This window comes from Anopheles coustani, chromosome 2, assembly GCF_943734705.1.
Source record: "Anopheles coustani chromosome 2, idAnoCousDA_361_x.2, whole genome shotgun sequence".
In the NCBI taxonomy this organism is placed as follows: Eukaryota; Metazoa; Arthropoda; class Insecta; order Diptera; family Culicidae; genus Anopheles; species Anopheles coustani.
Genome location: NC_071289.1, coordinates 32,657,093 through 32,679,440, shown reverse-complemented (window position 1 = coordinate 32,679,440; position 22,348 = coordinate 32,657,093). Strand labels below are relative to the sequence as shown.

Here is a 22,348-nt window from a genome sequence, read left to right as displayed (position 1 = left end):
GGTCTTTCATCGCGGGCGATAAAGATTGGCTCCGAGGTGACACAGCAGTCACCCTCATTCCTGAAATTGTTTCAAATATGACGCATATTCAATTTAACATACGTATTATGTATTTCCTACCTTCCTCCACTGGCCATCACGAAATCAACTTGCAACTTTGCTGCTTTCTCTGCACGGTCTGGAATGATACTCCACAGTGCACTGTGATCCCATAGATTGTTTCTTCCGCATTACATTTGGCTGGAAATAAAACTTTCTTTGGCTACTACGAATGCACATTAGCAAATTAAATGATTTAAATTTCTCACGAGGGTTCATTTGATGCACCTATGTTTAATCGGATTTCCCTCATACGATAGGATTCACTCAGCGATTGTGTATTCATAAAAAATAAACCCCACCCGATATGTTTGCAGCCACATCGTGAACACACTGCGGGACGCTAATCTATCCGCCATTGATTCAGCACATTACCATCATCACCGACACCATATCCGAACGTCTTTTTCGTAAGCAATCGGTTTAACGGCCACAATCTGGCGGCTTGTCGATACGCGTTTGTGCGGACGAACGGAGAAAGCAACGCCGATGACTCATTTCCGCCAACAGCGTTCCTCGGAGCTTGTTGATGCTAATGTTGGCCGCCGTCGCGCTGGGTGGACATCGTACGATTGGGTGTTTATTTGGCCCGGGCATAAAAATAGCACCATCAGCGCTACGCTAGGGCCAACTCTTAGGAAAAGAGCAACACCCACCATCGGCGCGAATCGAAGTATCGATTGTGCTTCGCGTTCACCGTATGGTTCGCAGCGGGAATCGAAACTGGTCGAAGAACAGGCCTCTCGACGCCGACGGGCCTGATGCAACAAATGAGGTTCGGCGAGAGGTTGGACAGTCCACGTCGATCCCGATGATGGTGATGATGGTGATGATACTTTTACTGCATCTCTAAATAATCGCCTGTGCGGCTAACGGTGCAGATAAACGGTGCAGACCGCACGGATGGACCGCATCGTAAAATTTTCCACCAAAAAGGAAAAACACAACCATAATCGACCACCACCGCTCGAGACGGAGTTCGAGCGCTGATAGGGCGTTTCGATTGAATGTGGTTTACTGGCGCACTGAATGTGTCGTAAAATTATTTTCAAGTTTAGTACTCAATAAAAATAATGTTTATTCAGATGCGACATGTTTGCGCAAGTTGTATATTTATCATCGGTCAAACTGAAACAATTTCCTTACGTGTAATAATCCTATGACGAAATACTCATGATCCTTTCCGACAGAGCAACGGGTTACAATGTTCCATTGCCTCAAGTCTTTGATACACTTTCGTTGCAACAATCCGATCTTCTTTTCCTTTATGTGTTTCAATTGATTCTTACGCGATAAAATAGGTCAGCTTTAAAATCAATGGAGGCATTTTAGTTAGACCCTTCACGACAATAACGTCTTGTCTCGTGTGATCTAAAGATAGGTTAACCATTCCACATTGGTCTTTTCGACTAGAATAGAAAGGAGCACATTCGGTCGATTTTCGGTGGTTATTCCACACAGTAACAAGTATTCGGGAAACAGAAGAAACAGGAACCGCTCAGACAACCCTTACAGACTCTGAAGTACCACTTGATGTACTGGCCTTCGTGGAATACGGGAAAATGCCAGAAAAGTGACAATAAGGAGATATCAATTATTTAGATCCAATTTACTTTTGACCCGGTCTCTACCGGGTAGCACTTGCCGAATATTCAACTCTCCTTAAATTCGGTTACTTGCAACTTGAATTTTGAATAAAACAAAATAAGGAAAACCGGAAGACCTTTTCTGTGATGAAACACTGAAAAGGGCGTTGCAATTGGCAATCGGATTAGCCGAAACCGCGGATGTAAGGGACGCCGGTCCGCCTGCCCGCCACATAAGCTTTCGTAGAGGATCCGGTTTGCAAAAGGCCATCATCAGCAACGAACGGCTATGCTGGTGTACTGGATAGAGAAGGAGTGTTGCAAAGAGCAGGAAATGTTGTCCTTTTGAACAAACCACAAACCAACATTTCGATCCACCATCCGGAAAGGCTCACGGCTGTGTGGCTATGGATAAAGGTTTGAAAATGCAGAGCTAGTCCGACTCTTGCCTCGGTTATCGATTGAACCACGACGCTGCGGCTCATCGCTCTCGACAGCACTTCCCATCGATTTAAGCCTCCATGAACTCAGATTTTTGTCATGTCGGCAGATCGATCTATTTCCATCGCCCAGTCTTCGACTACGCGAAGTGTTTCGATACGTTTTCGGTCCCCGGGGAAGCCAGAATTTGCAATGGTGGTGTCATCGATGCAAATCCGATCTCCAGCGTACCTCATCCAAGCTCATCAAAGAATTGTGTTCTGTTTCCATTCGATCGACTTCGGGCAATTTTCGATACCATGCGGCTCCTTGGAGATGTCGAATGAATCGACTATATGCTACGATATGATGAATTACCCAATTTTAAGGTGGTGGAGTAATTATACATGATGTAGAATAAGAATAGCGAACATGTTGCTAGCATTTGTTTTACAATAATATCTCCGAATATCAAATGAAACGTTTGAAACATATTTTAATGAGATTATTAACAAAGAAAAACCAAAAAAATATAAATATTCCTCACTCGTCCTGTGCCATGAAAAACGATCCCATCCAACCGAACAGTGCTCCCAGAGCATGTTGAATAATTTTCATAATATTCCATGTTTCTTCAGCATTGGTGAGTCCAAAAGAATTCCTGTTTGTAAAAATATCTACCAACTGCTGGTTTGCTGGGATCGTGACATTATCGTCCAATGTAATGCCATCTTCGTCCGGCATTTTCACGGTTTTCGCACCCAATTGGTTAGTAAATTTCCGATCGTAGGAATAGTATAGCTGGTACGCGGCATAGTACATTAAAGTTACGGCCATGATTAACAAGACACATGTTAATGAACTCTTAATCATGCCTGGCCATCGCTTTCTGAGGCATGAACATTCTACGCAGGCGTTCACGATTATCCAGTCCGTGGGATTTGTCCCGGTCGGATCAGGCGAATACTCATATCTTACCGCCATGTTGCTGATGGAAGTGGTGAGGCATGATTGTCCATCGCCTATTCGTTGTTTCTGATCTGTACCGAATAAAGCTAATCTGTAGAAGAAATTACTTCGTCAATTAATAGTTTTTGTTTGCTTTTTTATAAAATTAACTTACCGCTTTAATCTGATTGGCGGTGTGGAAGGACTCGTTTGAATTATTTGTGGCTTGGGAATCCGCGACTGAGAATCCGAAAGTCGAGGTTTTGAGGATGATTCAACCACACAATCTTTTTTAATGCTGAAAGATAAAGAAATTAATAGTTTATTTGAAAACTTTCGCTTTAAGCTGATGTCTTTCTTACGTTCCCATGCTGGCCATTTTACTTTTTAAACCTGCTGTCAACTTGAGGATAGAAACTGTAATGAAGGGTCAATGTATGCTTGGATTCGATTACTCTTTCTGTGTTTCATTTTGCTGCTTCAAAAACCAAATGGCTGCTATGGATCCGAATATTTAAGAAGACATGTCAACAAGGCAAACATTAAACAATACCTTCAGGATCAGGATTATGTGAGGATATATGTTTGTATATGCCGATGCTAGAACGTCTTCAAAGTTTTGCCGCTCACACATCACCGAATCATGAAGAATATGAAAGAAACTCGAACTACATCTTAGGACGGGAAAAAATCGATGTGCTTTGCAAGCATTCTTGCCACTGCAGCAGCCTGCAGGAAAATGTGATACCATGGTACAGTATGCCACCGTGTGGCAAAGATTAGTTTTACTCATCGTTATCCAACGTGCTCCCCAGCCGATGGCGGGGAAAAAATCCTCATCCATTTGCACGCCTTCAGAAGTGTAGCTTTCCTCGAGTTTGAAAAGCTGAAAATTTTAAATTATTCTTGAAAGATTGAACACTGCCAGATGGTCCACGACATGCTGCTTGAGTAGAACACCTAGACAACCTTATGGTGGAATATGTTTTGGCAGGTTTTTCGTTTAGTTGTTTTCGCCTCCTGTCAAACAACGATGAAGGGCTGCATGTGGCATTGCTTGAAAACCCACATGAGGCAAGGAAAGACAGAGTGGATCGTTTTATGCAGACGATCCCGTCGATGACCCATTTTGCAGTGGATGCTACCTCACAATCGCTCACACGGGAGAAATTAAAACCTTCGAGCGAGCAGGTCATAAAATCTAATGAAATTCTAACGGCGCCATTTAGGAGCGACGGGGGAGGTGAGCAGTTCGGTATAAAATATGAAGATGTTATGACTTTGCGTCCTTCATCGGAGGTCAAATAAATCATATTTCACTCCATCGCTTTTATAGCTCATCAATCCTTTCTGTGGCGAGAAAAGTTGATAAATCATGCTGGAAAAATCACTATTATTTTCATCTACAGCGACAGAAGCTCGGTGCCATTGACCCACCACTAGCTGGTAAACCGTTAGTTTGCATCATCAGTCATTTTAAAACTGTCCTCTCGAAGCTGTCCTTAGCGTGACAAAGCTGTTGTTGCATAACTATCCAATCATGATATCCGCTCAAATATTGCTGATTGGATTTTTTAATCGTACCCTTTGTGCGCTGTGTGGCAAAAAATAAAACGATCTTATGCTTTCTAACGGGCAACATTTTTTTCAATGTTTCTGCTAGGGTAAGATTTTTTTACCAAGAAAGGGATTTAATGATCTGGCAGAATATTTACCATACCAAACCGTAAATGCCAATGACCAATTATTCGAATCTAGCGCACATTTCGGGCATCTGGAAATGTTGGGAATTTGGTCGGACGCTCCTCGCAGGTTTTCGGGGTCATTTTACAACGATAAACCCTTGTCGTATAGAATCGTCTCAGTTATACCGGTATTGCTGATATACCCCATTTTTGCCCCCATCAATATAAATTATACCTATAAAATTATAGATTATCACAACGAAAGTACAATGCTGGTCCCATTCTGTTATGCTCTTGTTTTACGATGTTTCCCAAATTCAATTGCATTGTTGAACAAAGGTCCCTTCTGATATGATTTGTTTCAACGATCGGCAATAACAATTGTAAATAATTGCAATAATGAAATTAATTCTATTCACAATTATGTTAACGGCTTCGCTGAATGAAAATATTGCTTTTGAGACAAATTTGGAAAAATTTTATGAGAAATTAAAAATCATTTTGTATGATAAAGATTAAGCAAGATGCAAGGGAAATGCACAACATAATCCACTAGATCTTTTTATAAACGGCTCATCTCATCTCAATCGGAATGAATAAACCTAATCAAATAGAACACAACCTTCAGAGATTGGCTTGTGAAGAGAAAATTTTTCCTGGAAAATCTCCCATTTCGTAGGATTTTTCCGACCAACCTCCAGCAATTCTCGAAATCAGCTTTGTGATGCTCGTTGGATTATGAATGGACTTTTATTTACACTCTCCGGAAGCGGAAAAGAAAACAAGGCAACGGCATGATGCAACCGAAGGTACGAGATCGGAAGCGAGAATTCCAACTCAAGGTCGCATCAAGCACCACTTCAAACGTCCCGCACGTCCCTACCCCCCACCGACCTTGTCCGCCCGATTCATCCGGATATCCGCAAAACGCTCCGCGCTCTCGCTGCGTGAAAAATGAAGATGAAAACCCTCCGGAAAATTACCGAAACTCGCAAATGGGTACTGCACTGCATATTGCCCTTTTCCACCGCGCTGGGTATCCGGCGAGCGAAGACCGCGAACTCGAGGAAAAGGTACATGTTGCGCTTGTTTCGGCTAAATAAACAATTACCCTCAAGATTGAACTGCGGCGCAGCACTGTTTGAGCACGGGGACTCGAAAGAACAACATCACGCTGACGTTGCGACGGCCCGGTGCGAGGTACTCTGCCCCGTCAGGAAACTCCCGCTAGCTCGGTGGAAGCCCACGGTGAGGACGGTTCGGATGGTCACGAATAATTCTTTGATGAGCACATCCGGACCGGAGGAGGGAACCGTCGTCGTTGCCGTGGTGCTGCTCCGAACGAGCGTCGTCAACCTCGAGACTCACCATGACATGGTGGCTGGTGGAGCGGGGGAGCGTAATAACTCCCGGACGGACAGGATTAGTTGGGTAATATTTGATTTATCTTCGCTTGGATGGTGGTGCGGGCAATCTGTTGCAATCTTCAAAGTTAGCCCTTTATTACGGTAAACATTTGGATGGCGCAGCGCCCAACACGCGAGCGGTACACGGGTTATTTCAAAGCCGAGACCGTTCCGCAAAGTTTATATGTGTTTTTGGGACGGTTCCAGAAGGGAGCACGAAAAGAGCAGAAATAAAAAAACAACACACGGTTTTCTGCTTTGCCGCAAAACACACACATATTTAGGACATGGGCAGAAGCAATGCGTCATCGTCAGTCGTGTCCTGATTCCAGGAACGTCGGTATAAAATAACTTCCCAGAGTTTAATTTGCTGTAAAACTTTGCTTTCAAAATAATAAGGCTTCTCCCAAACAATTCGAGAAAAGAAAAAGCTTCCATAAATAAGTCGGACCATTTCTCGGCCATTAAAAATAGAAAACATATAAGTATCACTTAAAAATAAATCAAGCATCTGTGGTAAGAGACTAATACGATCATTCGTTTTATTTTTCGTTCCAGAAATACGATCGTCAACAAACGCCCCACCACGAAACTGTATGTAAAATACAGTCTTCCGTGAGGAAAGCAATTGTTTACATTGCTTGTAAGCTTCTCTGAATGAGTAATTCTGTTTACTCGCTGCGCTCTGTTTTTTTAAAATATTTTTCGGAAAATTAAACTGGACTGCGGACTCAAAAAGAGAAGCGGAAGTTGCTAAGTGAATAAAAATAGAGTCGAGAGCAAACCATATCTTGTCAGTTAACGAAAACGAAACGTTCGATAAACTTCCGCGTGTCGTAAGGTTTCGCCGTGATCGATTTCATTTCCAGCTTTTCCGGTCCACTTGCCGGATTCACTCGAATAGATCCGATCTGTTCAATAAATCACAATAAACTCTTCGCCCCCGGCCCAAGGTCGACTGGTAGTAAGGTTACAAGGAAGGGAAGAAAAAACGTAAGAGGACGTGACCATAAAATTTGACCCCATTGCGTGAGCCGTGCGGAAGACACTTCCGGAGGACCCCTTTAGGCTAATAAGTCCTTCCTAAGCCCCTATCTCGCGTATCGTCTCAAGTTCTCCTCGAAGCTATGTTTCATTTCGTTTCGTTTTCATTTTTCCAACAGCTCGACCGAGTTTTTCCGCAGCGCAGTGTTCGATCTGTCAATCCGTAACCGATTCCGGACCTGGTCGATTGCGGGCCGGGAGGGTTTCCGGCCAGTGCCCGACGGGAAATGAGAAAACGCAAACGCATCAAACCAACGTCGTAGGTTGGTTCGGGGGATGAGTGGGTGAGGTTCGGAAAAGTGACGCACAACGTGCAAAAGTGTTAATCATGCCAACCGACTGACCGTGCCACCGACCGGGTATGTGTTGCTGGGTGGGGGCGAGTTTTCCAGCACCAGACTCGCCTTTGCCCGCGTGATTCTCCTTCGATTTCTCTGCTGCTGTTCCGCAGTTGTATAAAGAAATCCCTCGTGCAAAGTGGTGTGCGCTAGTTTAGTGTGTAGTTTGCAAAAAGAGCCTCCGGAAAAAGGACCGGAACGGCGTGCGGGTGTGTCCAACGGCGGACGCTGGTTGGAAAAGATAAATTTAAGCAATGCAAAAAGCAAATGCGCCCCATAAAGTCGGCTTAAAACGGGTGCCAGTGTGATTTTGTTAATTTATGTTTTTATTTCATTTTATTTTAACTAAGAAGATAGTGAAAACGAGGAAGGGGAAACGTAAAATACACTGTCCGTGCCCCTCAAACCGTGTCTCTAGTGCGGCGAGCTTCATCTGTGTCGGAGAAGTAATGTTTCCTTGCGGTTTTAGTGGTGCGGAAAAGTGAAGTGTACAACTAAGCAGCTTACTGTGCCCTCGGCCACGGGTCCGGAAGGAGGTTTGAAAAATTATTACCCTCGGAAGCGGGGACGAAACGACCCACGGCCAAGGTCGACGTTTTGTGCCGGTTCCCTGGCAAGCACCCTGGGGCCTCGGACCGTCTCGGGCAGGACGAAGGACGAATCGAAGGACACATCCAGCGCTCCGCAGACTCCAAGCATGAGTCGGTTGCGAGCGGACGGCTTACACCAGTGGCCCTTGAGTGGCGAAGAACCATCGGACGGGCAGCAAACGCACGTACCACTGCGTCGGAGTTGATTGCTACAAGCAAATCACTCCTTTTAGTTTCGGTTTCACCGGTGGTCCCTCGAGCCGGGAAGGGCCCGTCCCGGAAAAGGCGACTACCCGGTCGTGTTTAATTCATTTATCGTTCTTCGGTAACTTCGGTCCCTCCGCGGGGTCGGAGAGGAAGGGACGTGTGTGCCGGAGGGTGGTGGTGCAAGACGCCTGCATTCACCCGCCACCCCGTGCGTTTGCGGCATGATGAACCTTATGGACTCGGAGAATCGGGTCGTGCTGAACGTGGGCGGCATACGGCACGAGACGTACAAGGCGACGCTGAAGAAAATTCCCGCCACCCGGCTTTCCCGGCTCACCGAGGCGCTCGCCAACTACGATCCGATCCTGAACGAGTACTTCTTCGATCGGCATCCGGGCGTGTTCGCCCAGGTGCTCAATTACTATCGGTAAGCATGCGGGGATAAAATATTCAACCATTTTCGTACTACAACAGGGAATATTATGGATGTCGATTTTACCTTACCGAGCACAGGGGGGGAAGGGGGGGGGGGGGTACTACGGGACGGACTCAATTGGATACCTTTATTGGTATAATTTATGGGCATTGGTATAATGTATTGTATCCTAGAATAATTCGCATGCAGCAGTAAATGAACGCACTTTACGACATGCGTTGTGTTTTTAGGTTCGTTGTTTTGTTTAATCTCCACTCATCAAAAAGAATTGTCATTCATAACAATATTGCCATCAAAAATCATAGGCAAGTGTAAAATAAAAACTACCTTTCGGCCAAACAGCAATAAGGTTTACCAAAAACTTCCTCGTTCACATCTAGCCTCGTTTGGGGTAGATTTGGAAACAAAGTGACTTATCTCCGATGCCTTCTATTGGCCCTCAGCTTCACGTTCGTTTGTGCTTCACGGTGACGCTTCATTTTCGGACAACAGAAGACGTCCAAAACTCACAGATTATCCCTAAATTCGTTTATCTTCCCGCCTAGGCTGGTCCTGGGCAACATTCTCGTGTCATGCCGAAATGGTACAGGCAGAGCGCACGTTCTGCTGGCTGCAGCATTTTCCAGCAGTCTGTCACTGGAGCGAAACGCGCGATGGAAGGGGGGTGAGAAAATTTTCCGGAACATATCCGCTGTTTCACGCCACACGGTCTGCCATGGTTGGACCTGGAACCGGTGTGCACACCATTTGTATACTTTTTCGGGCGGCGTTGTGTGCGCTACATATGACGAACGATGCTCCACGTTTTCGGATGCTGCGTCGAGAAAGTTGTGATGCATCTAGTGTGCATACATATTCATGTCAAAGAGACAACAAGGAAAAAAAAGGCTACGAAGGGCTTCAACTTTTGTGGTAGTTTTATCCCTTCGATGTGAGAGCTTATTGCGAGGTGTTGTGATTTTTCGGACGTTGTCAAGGGTTCCCATTCGTTGCTAACGTCCCTCGCTTCTAATGAGCCTGCTTATCGGCTAGTTTGCACGCGGCGCAAAACAAACGAAAGCGTGCCTGCGAATGAATAATTAAGCGAGCACCTGCAGCGGACACCACGTAACCATTTCGAGAAGGCCCGTAACCATTTCGACCCGGGGGGAGGACGGTAGGACACTAGAAACCCATCACACACGCTCCACATATTTGTCTAGCTTGCCAGACCGTTAAAGAAAGTCCGATCCAGGAAAACGATAACCGCAAACTTTAAACATCTTCCTACTCGCCCCAAGCGGAATCGTTCTTTTGCGGTTCTATATTGGGACTGCCTTCCGGTAAAAGAGGGAGGGGGGGGGGCTGTTGAAACTGTTAAATGGCCATGCATATTAAACAACTGCCCCATCAACGGGATCCCTTTTCGAATGGTACGGCCAACAATGAATCCCTTCCCTTCGATCCATTTTTAATGTAGTCGTCAATAGTCATAAAGACCTTTCAATAAAATATTTCCTTGAAATAATGTCAACCGCAAGCCACCGTCTAGGATATCCTGGAACTTTATAATAAAGTGAGCACTTTTCCTACTACTTTTCATCCTTCACTTTATAAATCCTCCTTGGCACGTGTGGTTTCATTTGTCCTTTTGATATTTTACCTTTAAACATGAGAAATGATTCATTAGCAAACAGACCTTGTCTTTCGTCCATCACAATAGCAGCCTTAGGCCTGAATAAGTTTTCTTTTTGCCAGACTTTCCTGGTGTTGGGGAAATTTATTACTAAACTTTTGGTTGAAATAATCGCCACACAAAGACAGATAAAAAACTTCAACAAAAGCGGCACAGTTCAAAGCCAGTGCGCGATTAAATCGTCTGTCTACGGGAGTACCAGAGTTTTCCAATGGCCCCTCGAATTCGTCCTCGCAGATAATCGCGCCAGCCGTGTGCTAAGGGTACTCATAACTTAGACCAAGTTTAGCGCAAACCGCAAATATATTTCAGACCGAGGCAATTTACGAGCCTATACATTATGGTATGACTTTTTCCGTTCGTTTAACCTTAGTAAGTCCACCGGTTGGTTACGATCCGAAGCTTCAGGTGGCAAAGAAGGTGGAAAATTTAGTACAAACAGCTTTTCATCCTCCCCCACCAAGGTTACTTGTATATTTAAGTACGGTCTAACTCTCCACCGACCGTCGGGTGCCGTTTTGTTTTGTGAATCAAATAAGCTCCCCCTTCCCATCCGCCCGCTCGGTCGGAGTTGCAAAATGCAATTGAATTTTGGGGATGGGTAATTACATTCACGAAGCAAAACGACACCTTTTTCACGCCACGGTAGAAAGCCCGGACCCGGGGTTGGAAGATGATTTAAAATGCAGCTTCATTGTACGTTTGTAACAACTTCGTAAACTTGTTCATTTGGAAGTAACCAAAAAACAAAAATTCCATTACAGTTTGCCACGGAATTTTCGGTTTGGTTTTTCTGTGCTTCGGGATGAATATAAATACCACCTAGGGCTGGGAGAACGGTGGCAAACTGTTCATTTTATACCGGTGGTTGCATAGCAACGCCAAATTTTCCCCACACATTGCAAAATATGTAGTCCCTCCTTTGGGTTGAGAAAATTCTGCGTTTTCGTGCAGATCCGTTGATTAACTGGCGGTGGTGTTTTCACAGTTTCCGTCCGATGCTGACCCGAGTGAAAGCGTTGTGGCGTTGCACACCACTACGGTAACACCATAAATTAACCAATCCCTCCAAGCGCCATCCGGAAAGGGCGTTTGAAAATTCGCTTACCATGTAGCTATTAAACGTAATGAATTTTCGTTTGAATTTTTCATGCTGTTTTGGGGTGAACGGAATGATTTCCATGAGCTTGCTGAGATGCTGAAGAAAATTTGTAAAATTTTCGTCAATAAATAAACTGACAAAGGGGGAGATCAAGCAAACGAAGGAAGCATACAAACAATGCAGGTCGGAATTTTTACACCAGTTTTGATCCCTTTTGAATGTGATGATCAATGTTTGCTTGCCGCAAGGAAGGATGTGAAATTCATTTCATATTTATTCTTCTTCTTGGCGTAACGACCTCTTGGTCATGCCTGCCCGTTAAGGGCTTACGAGACTTGTTTCCCTGTTGTACGTGGATAGTCAGTCCTCTCGTACAGGGGAGGGTCCGGTCTCGGTTGGGATTCGAACCCACGCCGTCGAGGTGGTGAGCCCCGGCGCTCATGGGCCGATGTTCTAACCGGCGCTACCGCTCGGCTGTCGCGGACCCCCTTTTTTTCATATTTATTAAGGCCTATTAATTTTGATAATTTATTTATGTTTTACAAACCCACTCCCCGACGACTACGAACTGTGACAATTCATTCACGTCGAACGGAGATTAAAACTGTTTGCCTCCTGTCTGTTTTGTTTCCTCTACCCTTCTTTTTCAGCACCGGAAAACTGCACTATCCAACCGACGTGTGCGGTCCGCTGTTTGAGGAGGAGCTAGAATTTTGGGGCCTCGACTCGAACCAGGTCGAACCGTGCTGCTGGATGACCTACACGCAGGTAAGTGAGCAACGCTCGGCAATCCCGGCCTCGCGAACGAAACGCAATGACAGCACCCAATGACACATGACAGCTTTCCCTCGACCCTTCGACAAAAGTCGTTCGATTTGATTGATTTGTGAGGTACCGGGCGCCTCCATCCCGCCCGTGTCAAGGACATCCGAGTGCCATTTCCCGCCCGCTTCCATGATGAATGGATCCTAATTTAATCCTGATTGATAACGGGACCGCCCCCTGATCAATCGGTGCCGACGGAAAACAACATTACCGTCCGATCAATATTGGCCGATGATATTGACATTTCCATTCGAACGATTTTAGGATACGACCGGGGGTTTTCATTCCATGGCCACTCTTGGCCCCACACGCGCGCGCTCGTTGTTGGACGGGGCATCGTTTCTCCTGGACGACAGCCAATCATTTCGCTACGCATAAAATCGGCCGGCATGGTGGCTCATAGGGCGCCCCAATGGGGGGCTGATTTCAGTTCAATTTTTAGGGAGCAATCGTAAGCGAAATTGCCCAAAATTGTGTCTACACGTGCAGTGCGTCGAGGTAGTACGTTTGTTTGCCATCTGCAAGCGGGATCAGACAAACTATTCACAGGAAATTTGATCCTCCCCACGATGGAGTACGCATATTTTTGAACAACACTAACGGCACCGCAATAAACTGTAAATTCTGCCATCTTCTAACACCGCTATATCCAGTGGTTCTGAAAACATAAATTACACTCCAATGCGTGCCGAAACAAGTGTGTGTGCGTACGCTAGCCCTACCAACCAACCACCCTGGGGAGCCTAATTTCCATCGAAATTGGAAAATATAAATCCCTCCCTAGGTCACGGAACCTTCGGCACGACGATCGTGTCTGGGGCGTAGTTTACGGGACCTCGGCGAACCCTGCCGGGCACATTGCGACGACAAATTGAAAGGGTGTGCAGAGATAAATTGCCGTGGGTGGTGATTGCAATGGACACGATTGTCGAAAATTATTACACGTTACTGCGAGTCTTGCAGTAATGGCTGGCGTTTTATCGTGATCGTGAAACGCATTGATATATTGTGGTGATTTAATGTTACACAATTTAACGTACCTCAGTAAAATGATACACATCGTGTGACAGTTTCAATATCACCAATTTTCAGATAGGGGAAATTGGAACGGTGTTTTTAAACTATTTCTCAAGTTTTGACGCTTAGAGATCGAAACCACAATAAATTAATTATTGAAGGTTTATATTTTACGAATACATCACATGTTTACATTAAACTTATGTTTACAAGCGAGTCAATTTACAATTTGCAATGTGAGTAATCTTAGTTTATATTCTTTACATTTTACACCGCTTTCTTTGGTCTAACATTGTTTCACTCTAATGCATAAGCTGTGCAGTTTTCAACAGTCTTAACCATTCTTCACACATGTAAACTCTTGCAGGATTTGTCTCGTTTTTCACACAATCTCAGAAGATGAACGGTGTTGAATACAGCAACGTGTAATTTTGTCCATTACGTCGTCGAAACAGTTCGTAACCTTGAACCAACGTTGACAGGAGAAACACAAAAATCACCACCATCGAAACCAGCTTCATCTTGATGCACTTTTCCACGTCGAAACGTTCTCTGTTAGTAACCTCTCCGATCCGCCGATGCAAACGATCGCAATAAACTGATTTCAAAGCAGAACCTTCGCCATGCATCATCTGACGCGATATTTCTTTCGCCTTCAATCGGCGTGCTCCACGTACTGGTGTTTGTTCAGCTGATCGCCGGTCACAGCTTCACAGGGTCGGCTTCAACACGCTACTCCAACACCGTCACATTTTTGTTCAGCCAACCTCAGATCTCAGTGTTTCAAGCCTGTGTTGATACATGTTTGAAAAACATTGGAATCAGCAAAGTATGTCGAGGCCATCGAACCATCGAGATAAAACACTGCTTTCGCTTGAAATTGGACCATCAAAACAAGCTGCAACAAACCCTTATAATTCGCCCTTATCATTTCAAAATGAATGTTCTTCCTGTAGCGCGTGTCTAACGAAAGCAAATTTGATTTATTCGCACCTGCCTCGAAATGTGTTTCCTTTTTTCCCCTCCCCCACAACGCACGGGAAACCCCACGTCACCGGTTTATCGGTTCGCCCACGCTCCGACACCGAACGCGCCACATATCAAACACATTCCGCACCGTGTCCGGAGACGCCACAGTTTGACGAGGAAAGATTGATGAGAGCGAACTTGTTACGGAACGTGATTTGTTAGCATTAACTTAACGCTTCAGTCGAAATCGAACAGTCAAAGCCCCGTACGGCGGGCGGACGAACGATATATCATCCGGGTGAGGAGGACGTTCGCCCGGATGCTCGCCCCTCAACATGATCGCAATATCACGATGACGATTGGGCCGGGCCACAAACAACGGATCGCTTATGCCACACGCAAATTGGATCGCTTACGCGAATGTCTAGCACGCTGGCGCTTCCCGGCTTCCGGAAGCCATACTGAATGTGTACTTCAAAGAGCACACATTCACCAATACACGACACTAAATCGATTCGGTATTCTAAGGAAACAAATTTCCTGCAAGAAGTCTTAAAAAAGACGTGAAGAAATCTCTCCAAGAAACAACATCCCAAAGGGAACCGTGAAATCTCAGCCTCAAGAAAATCATTCAAAAGTGCGAAGGTGTGAAATTCCCACTCTCAAGAAAATCACCTTAAATTCGAAGAATTTCTACTTTTATAAAAAAAAACAAATGTCAAAAAAGCTACCTCGAAGTGGAGAAAAGACCAATCTTGCGCCAAGGAGTTATTTGTCGGGAAAATGTATTCGAACAATCTTGTATGAATTTCATTTACATGAAAATTCATGAGGATGCAAAATATTCCACGTGCATTTCTAGGAAGTCAACTCCAACGATCACGTAAAGATCAGTTACGGAGAAACGATCGTTCTAAGCTTTTCCCGAAGAGAACGATACCAACATTTTATACTTTTTGAGAATGGTAATGTTTTTTGTATACTTTCTTCGATGATCACGCCAAGAAGGAAATATCCGACCTATTGAGAAATGAAAATTCTAAGAATTTATCTCTTCCTTTCACTGAACCGATGATGTTTTTCCAAGAAAATCAAACACGATTTGAAATCCTAGATGAGATGGTTTGGTGTACCTGTCTTAGTATCCGCAACGGATCTGACTTATTTCGAAAGTAAATAAAAACAACCCCAATCGATATCTGGAGCTTCGCGCTTCGGGAGACACAGCATTTTCCACGTGTGAGACACTTCAACTTCCACCAGGAGAAAGCTGGCAATAATAAGCAATATTACTCGTCTGAATCGTTCTTTCTTAGGGAAGAAATTTTGCCGCATAAATAAAATTCTGCCCGAAGCATAATTCCCTCTACCATTGCCATCGCTCCCTGCGCCAGTCAAGTTAGCGTCAAGTTTCTACAATCCTTGCCCAGAACTATGCCCGCACGCTCTACGTCTGGAATGAAACAACAATCGAATGGAAAGTTTTTCGCTCAAGAATTTATGCTTGCGTGCTAAGAAGGATTCACTTCTTCAGAGAATGATACACAACTGTACGTCTGATGTCTGCGCCCCAGCGTCTCCGTTGGATCTTGGCACTGCCTTTGAAGTCCCGAAGGTGCCTCTCGGCCCGGAAAGCTTGCTACAGTTTCATCAAGCAAATGTGCGAATGGCCTCCCGGAGAATGTGCAAAGTATTTTCAATTTTCCTTGAAAGTTTCCCCGAGGCTTCTCTGGGACCGCGATGATGAGGCTTGTTTCTTATGCGGTAGACAAAGGGGAACCGTTTTTTGTCGAGTTTCCAGTCCTGCTATTTTTCGCTTGTAGTGCCGTTTGAAAATCTTTATCAGTTTCTATATGCGAAACCACGTGTCAAGCATTACTTTTAACTACGACATCTTATTAAGTCTCCATAGTATCCAAAACCTTCCGTACGTAACGAATTAAATCGGTACATCTATTTTAAACAGGGCCCACCAGCTGAACTGGAAACCACATTAACAAGACAACTTTATTAGCTTCTAAACAGAAGTATTTTTCATCCGGGGTTGCATGCGAATGAATGTGTTTAATGCGTTCATAGCCCTGCATCAGCTCTCTAGTCCGGACCGTTGCTTGGCAGCAAGCCAAATTCTACGTTCGCTTTGAAACAATCTCGCCTGCAGTCTAATTTACTGCCACGATCATCAACCCAACTCCTCTCCAACGAGCTGTTGCCAACGTCATTTCAAACGAACCAAGTTTCACTCATGTGCGCATCATCTGGTGTTTCTGGTTTGCAGCCGTAATGTGCCTGGATTAAAAATTCAAGCCACAATATTCGAACCAACAAAAGGGCTGTTGATAAAACATACCAAAAAATATCACGAGAGATCAAAAGCTTTCCAAAACATTTCAAAAACACTGTTCATAATATTGACTTGTTTTACTTCCCAATTGTAGAAACAATCGTGTTGAACTTGGGGCAAACTTTGAGGCAAACGTTTGCCGAACGAATTAGCAATCAGGGTGATGGAATTTAAACAGCCTTTCCGCTTGCCGCGGTGCCGTGGGAAAACCGATTTCCATTTTCCCCCGTCGATAATCCGTCGGCTCAACACATCCGCCCCATGTGTCACTCACGATGGATAATCCATCATTATATCGAACGGGAATCGAGGAAGCTCTATCTGTCGAAAACTTTGACATTTTCTTCCGTCGGTCATGTGGTGAACCGCAGCAAGACGAGAGTGAGGGAGGGAATTAACTCCCACTCTCGTCACTCCCATCACTCATCATTGTCATCGGCATCATCATCAGCGCGCGCGGTTTCATTTCGGTTGTGGTTTAGCGGTATCGAAAATTTTAAGCAAAATATTTACACTCGCAGACTTTCAGATGGAAAAGTTCGGTTCGCCACAATAACACACACACACATATGGCCCCAGCCCGACCGGTAGGTGGTCGATAAAATGTGCCGTGTGAAGGTCGGAACAGAGGCCCGTCCGTGTGCGTCATCTCGTGAGGACTACTTTACCCCGTCCCGACCCCGAAAGACACTACAACACATGGTTTGTGTGCGAGCTATAAAAGGAATTCCTCTTCCCCAAACCCACGTCGACTCCTCGAGTCAATCGTCCACGGGTGGCTTCCATCTCCTCTTGAGTAAATGGGAAAACGAGCCTTGGCCTTCTTCTTCGCAACTTCTAAGTAGTTGCGGCAAAGACACGGGCCACACAGGGGGAGGGTAGCATTGACTGTCGACTCCGTCTGCAAGAAATGATTATCTTCCATTAGTGAAACTGTTTACCCGTCACAAGATTCAGCAAGGTTTCGTGCATTCCTCCTTCTGAGGGAAGAAAAACCTGGCGCCAGCATACTCTCCAGTCTGAGGTCCTTGATAGCCCAGAGTGACACGAGCCGGTTGTGTGGGTGGTGGGTATAAAAACAACCTCTTCGGTCTGGTCCTCGAGGCACGGAGATCATCGCCAGTGTCGCCTGATACAACGTGAAAGTAATCGCACCGGTTTCGTGGTGGTTTTCAATAGGGGAAGGCTTTAAAAATGTATAATTCCACCATTCCCGCCGACGGATGATGGGCACGGAGGTTCGAAGGCGCACACCAACACACAGCTCGTGCCACGTAAAGGAGCGTACCACGTCCGGCAGAACTCATCAACACGCTTCCGAGCCACAGGAAAGGTAGAAGGCAAGGTTACACAGCTCAACTGGCGCATGATGCCACTAAATGATCCGTGCACGTCCGCTGAGTTTATCACCCGCTCGGTGACGCGGCCCGGACACCCGGGCCCTTCTATAACCACCGAGACACCCTTCTTCGTTCCGTAAACGTCGGAGTAGTTTTATTCCCCGGCCATAACCCGTTTCCTGAAGATTCCAGCGAAATGTTTGCCAAAGATAATGTGTCGAGTCCCCGGTCGTTAGGGCACACGGAGACAGACAAGGGACCGACACGGGTCCTCGGGCCACTGGCGCCAACGTCATCGTCATTTCTCGTTTATTATTTACGCAAATATCTGCCATCACCCGTTGGAGTTATGATGGGGCCGGTTTTGATGAAAGTAGGCGAATAGAAGGGCCAGCCCTCTACTCACTACCGGTGGGTTCCATCAACATGTTTGCAACACACTTACACACACACGTACTCCCTGGGCGCTTCACTTTCGTTTTATGGTAATGATTTATTGAGCCGTGTAATATTCCACACCGAGTTCCCGAGGGACCATCCATATCCTTCCGTGTACAATCTATACACGTATGAGTCTCACCGCACCGAGAGAGGACAGGAGGAAGGTAGGGTCTATTATCCTACGTAGGCCTAACCTTTCGATGGTTCTCTTTTCCCACCGGATCCAATCAGCAGGATCGAATAAAAATGAAACACACAAACATGCGGTATCGAAGGTTTCGTGAGTCGAAAATTGGCTTCGGTTGGTAACGTTTAGTCGTTGGCGGTTTTTACGGTGCCCGGGAGTGAACCTGCCCTGAGATGGGTGAGACGGTTCCACAATCCGATAAGCACACAGCGACACACATATACACACGAAATTGAGTTCGGGAGGTAAAACAAAGCAGCAAAAGCCGTCTGTCTTATAGCGCCAGTCACTAATCGAATTGACTAACCCACGGGGAACCTCAAGCTCCACCCACGAGAACCTTGTCCATGACCGGGTTAAAAAAGGATTCATCTGTGTATCGACACCAGCTCGCTTCACCGGTCAATTCCGGGCTTAAACCAATCCATCGAACCCCCGAAAATCGAGAGGCGTGAAGTCGGTAACTTTGTCGTCTTGCCCCAAAATCATATTGAATAATTAATTCCATCCCAACACCCGATGCTAGCAAGCTAAATTCTCTCATGTTTTATCTTTCTCCCCCTCACTGATTCTCTCCTCCCATTGCAGCATCGTGATACGCAGGAAACGCTGGCCGTGCTGGAGCGGCTCGATCTCGACACGGAGAAGCCGACGGAGGAGGAACTAGCTAGGAAATTCGGTTACGAGGACGATTATCTTAAGGGTACGGTTTCCTGGTGGCAGCACACGAAACCGCAAATTTGGTCGCTGTTCGATGAACCGTACAGCTCCAACGCTGCCAAGGTAAGGGGTACGAGGGTGATATATGAGCTTGCGGTCCGGTCACGCCCCCGACGGGTCGTTCGCATCCCCCCTTTTCCCCCCATCGGCAGGAAAAAACGGAACTACAAAACCGGTGAACCACCAGGAGCGATACACTCCGGGCGGCGGACTCACCGGCTGACCGTGGGAGGATGAGTGATTATCTTTGCGATGACCAGCGTCCGTTTTTTCGCTCCCATGTTCCCTTTCGCTTGCCCTTCTGATGATCGTACACTTTCACCACATCCCGTTACAGATTATCGGTGTGATATCGGTGTTCTTCATCTGCGTGTCCATCCTGTCCTTCTGCCTGAAGACGCACCCGGACATGCGTGTGCCGTACATCCGGAACATCTCGGTGAAGACGGCCCACCAGAACACGTCCTGGGTGCTGGACAAGACGCAAACGAACGCTCACGTGGCGTTCTTCTACATCGAGTGTGTCTGCAACGCGTGGTTTACGTTCGAAATTTTGGTAAGTTCATAGGGGAGTTTTCGTTTTTGTAGCACGAAACTCGAATTCGTTTCCAACACTATCTATCTCTAGCATTGCGTAACTCCCCTTACTCAGCTATTTGTTGCGCAATGGTGGAAAGAAAACTGGAACTAAACACAAACTCCACTGCAGACAGATAAATGTTGAAAGTTAAATTCAGACCACCGCCCCCCCCCCCCCCCCCCCCCTCCCGAAAGCGGAAAGACACAAGCCAATCCAATAAGCACTTTGCGAGAAGTTAAGGAATGTGTCTCGACGGCAAAAGTAAAAAAAACGAGCGACAGACTATTTTTGTTTTTGCAACATCGTACAACTTTCTCGCTAACGAAATGAGTCATGAAATTGAATCTGAAATTGCATCGAAAGAACGCAAGCTTTATTTATGTGGAAAAAGGAAAAAGCTAATATTGATATAATGAGGAAAACTTCTCGCGAGGAAAGCAAAACGAAACAAAACGCCTCAGAGTAGGTAGGAGAGGAAATAAAGTATTTTTTAAAGTGAAAGGCATTAATGTGTAAAGTTAAAGACGGGTACGAAAAGTGCTCCAACTCGTTTTAGAAAATGATATAGATTACTCACTGGCCGTCCGAGAGTCGCATCGTTCCATCGTGTGGACGCAAAGTAAACCAAAGGCAACGTGGCAATGCAATTTAATACCCCCCGACCAACAGCCCTTCTTTCACCCCGGTGCAAGACAGGAATCACGGTACAACTTGTTACTTGTTGACGGTGGAGGAAAGGCAATGACACCGCGTGTAACAGCGTGCTCTTGAAAGCGAGTTTTATGGTTCGCATTCTTCTGCTTGCTCGTGAAGGAAAAACGCCATCGCACACCCGTCGAGACACTCTCGGTAAATGAGCGCATTAAGGCGCTTGCTGCCATTCCTGGAAAATCTCCTTCGAGATAGATCCTTTTCCGACGAACACCGGGTTGGAGTGCACTGTGCGGTCGTTGACGAGATTCGTGCTCCCATGGTTTCTCACTCCGCATTGCATTGTGCAAACGACAATCCGGTGGTAAAGCGAACGTCGGAGAAGGAATAGATGGGGACCACAAAACGTTGGTTAGCACGGTGGGATTATCATCTCCCGGGGGTGCCAGAGTTACAGACCATGCAATAAAGGAGTACTTCCCGCTGCGTGCTGCGTGACAACCATAAACTGCGGCTAACAGAGGAATAAATCGTTAGTGTTCCAACACTTCAAACACAGCTAGATCGCACTCTCCTGGGTTAATGGTGCATTATTCTAGCATATGCTCCGTCTCCTTTCCATCCCTCCATACAGGTACGCTTCATTTCGTCCCCCAACAAGTGCGAGTTCGTGACATCATCTGTAAATATCATCGACTACATCGCGACGCTCAGCTTCTACGTGGATCTGGTGCTGCAGCGGTTCGCGTCGCACCTCGAGAACGCCGACATCCTCGAGTTCTTCTCCATCATCCGCATCATGCGGCTGTTCAAGCTGACGCGCCACTCGTCCGGCCTGAAGATCCTGATACAGACGTTTCGCGCCTCGGCCAAGGAGCTGACGCTGCTGGTGTTTTTCCTCGTGCTCGGCATCGTGATATTCGCCAGCCTGGTGTACTATGCCGAGCGGATACAGGCGAACCCGCACAACGACTTCAACAGTATCCCGCTGGGGCTGTGGTGGGCGTTGGTCACGATGACCACCGTCGGGTATGGCGATATGGCGCCGAAGACCTACATCGGGATGTTCGTCGGAGCGCTCTGTGCGCTGGCCGGTGTGCTGACGATCGCCCTACCCGTGCCGGTCATCGTGAGTAACTTCGCGATGTACTACTCGCACACGCAGGCCCGAGCGAAGTTGCCAAAGAAACGTCGAAGGGTCCTGCCGGTGGAACAGCCTCGACAGCCTCGTTCTGCAGGTGAGTCTGTGCCCCCTTTATGGAACAACTTAAATCTTGAAATATGTTTTTCGAAATGAGTGTCATTTGTGGAATGATTCCTTATCTCCAGAGAAATTGTAATATCCTAAATTTGAACAGCTACTACCACTCATTACCTCCCATTGTATTTTTCTTCCCCCTTTTCCTCGCTTTAATTGCTCATACGCAAACGTTAAATGTACTCGTTCCATGTTGCCGAAATTCACTCCGCTCCGTTCACGAATCGCTCCTTCATCACCGCTTGTCGCTGCTAAAACCTTTCCATTGCAAATGGCCGCCTTCGCACTGGACTGGTGACCCAACCATCTCACCGTAGGTCAAGGCGGTGGCATCGGTATGCCCGGTTCCGGGCCGATGGCGCGCCGCATGAACCAGGTGAAGACGAAGGATCTGGGCCCGAAGATAGGTAAGTTTGGCTCGTTCGAAGCGCCGCTTTCCGGTAGCCGAAAAGCATTTTCTTCCACTACCCACAAACACAA

General features: G+C 46.2%; 1 protein-coding gene across 1 annotated transcript in view; it reads left to right on the top strand.

The window, feature by feature from the left end:
- Positions 1–8,544: 8,544 nt before the first annotated feature.
- LOC131262671 (potassium voltage-gated channel protein Shaw-like) overlaps positions 8,545–22,348 on the top strand; it is a 37,184-nt gene continuing 23,380 nt past the window's right edge. The window contains exons 1-6 of the mRNA XM_058264725.1: positions 8,545–8,750; positions 12,187–12,304; positions 19,248–19,442; positions 19,717–19,935; positions 21,245–21,848; positions 22,186–22,275. Of these exons, the coding sequence (XP_058120708.1) occupies positions 8,545–8,750; positions 12,187–12,304; positions 19,248–19,442; positions 19,717–19,935; positions 21,245–21,848; positions 22,186–22,275 (1,432 nt within the window). The remainder of the gene's footprint in view (positions 8,751–12,186; positions 12,305–19,247; positions 19,443–19,716; positions 19,936–21,244; positions 21,849–22,185; positions 22,276–22,348) is intronic.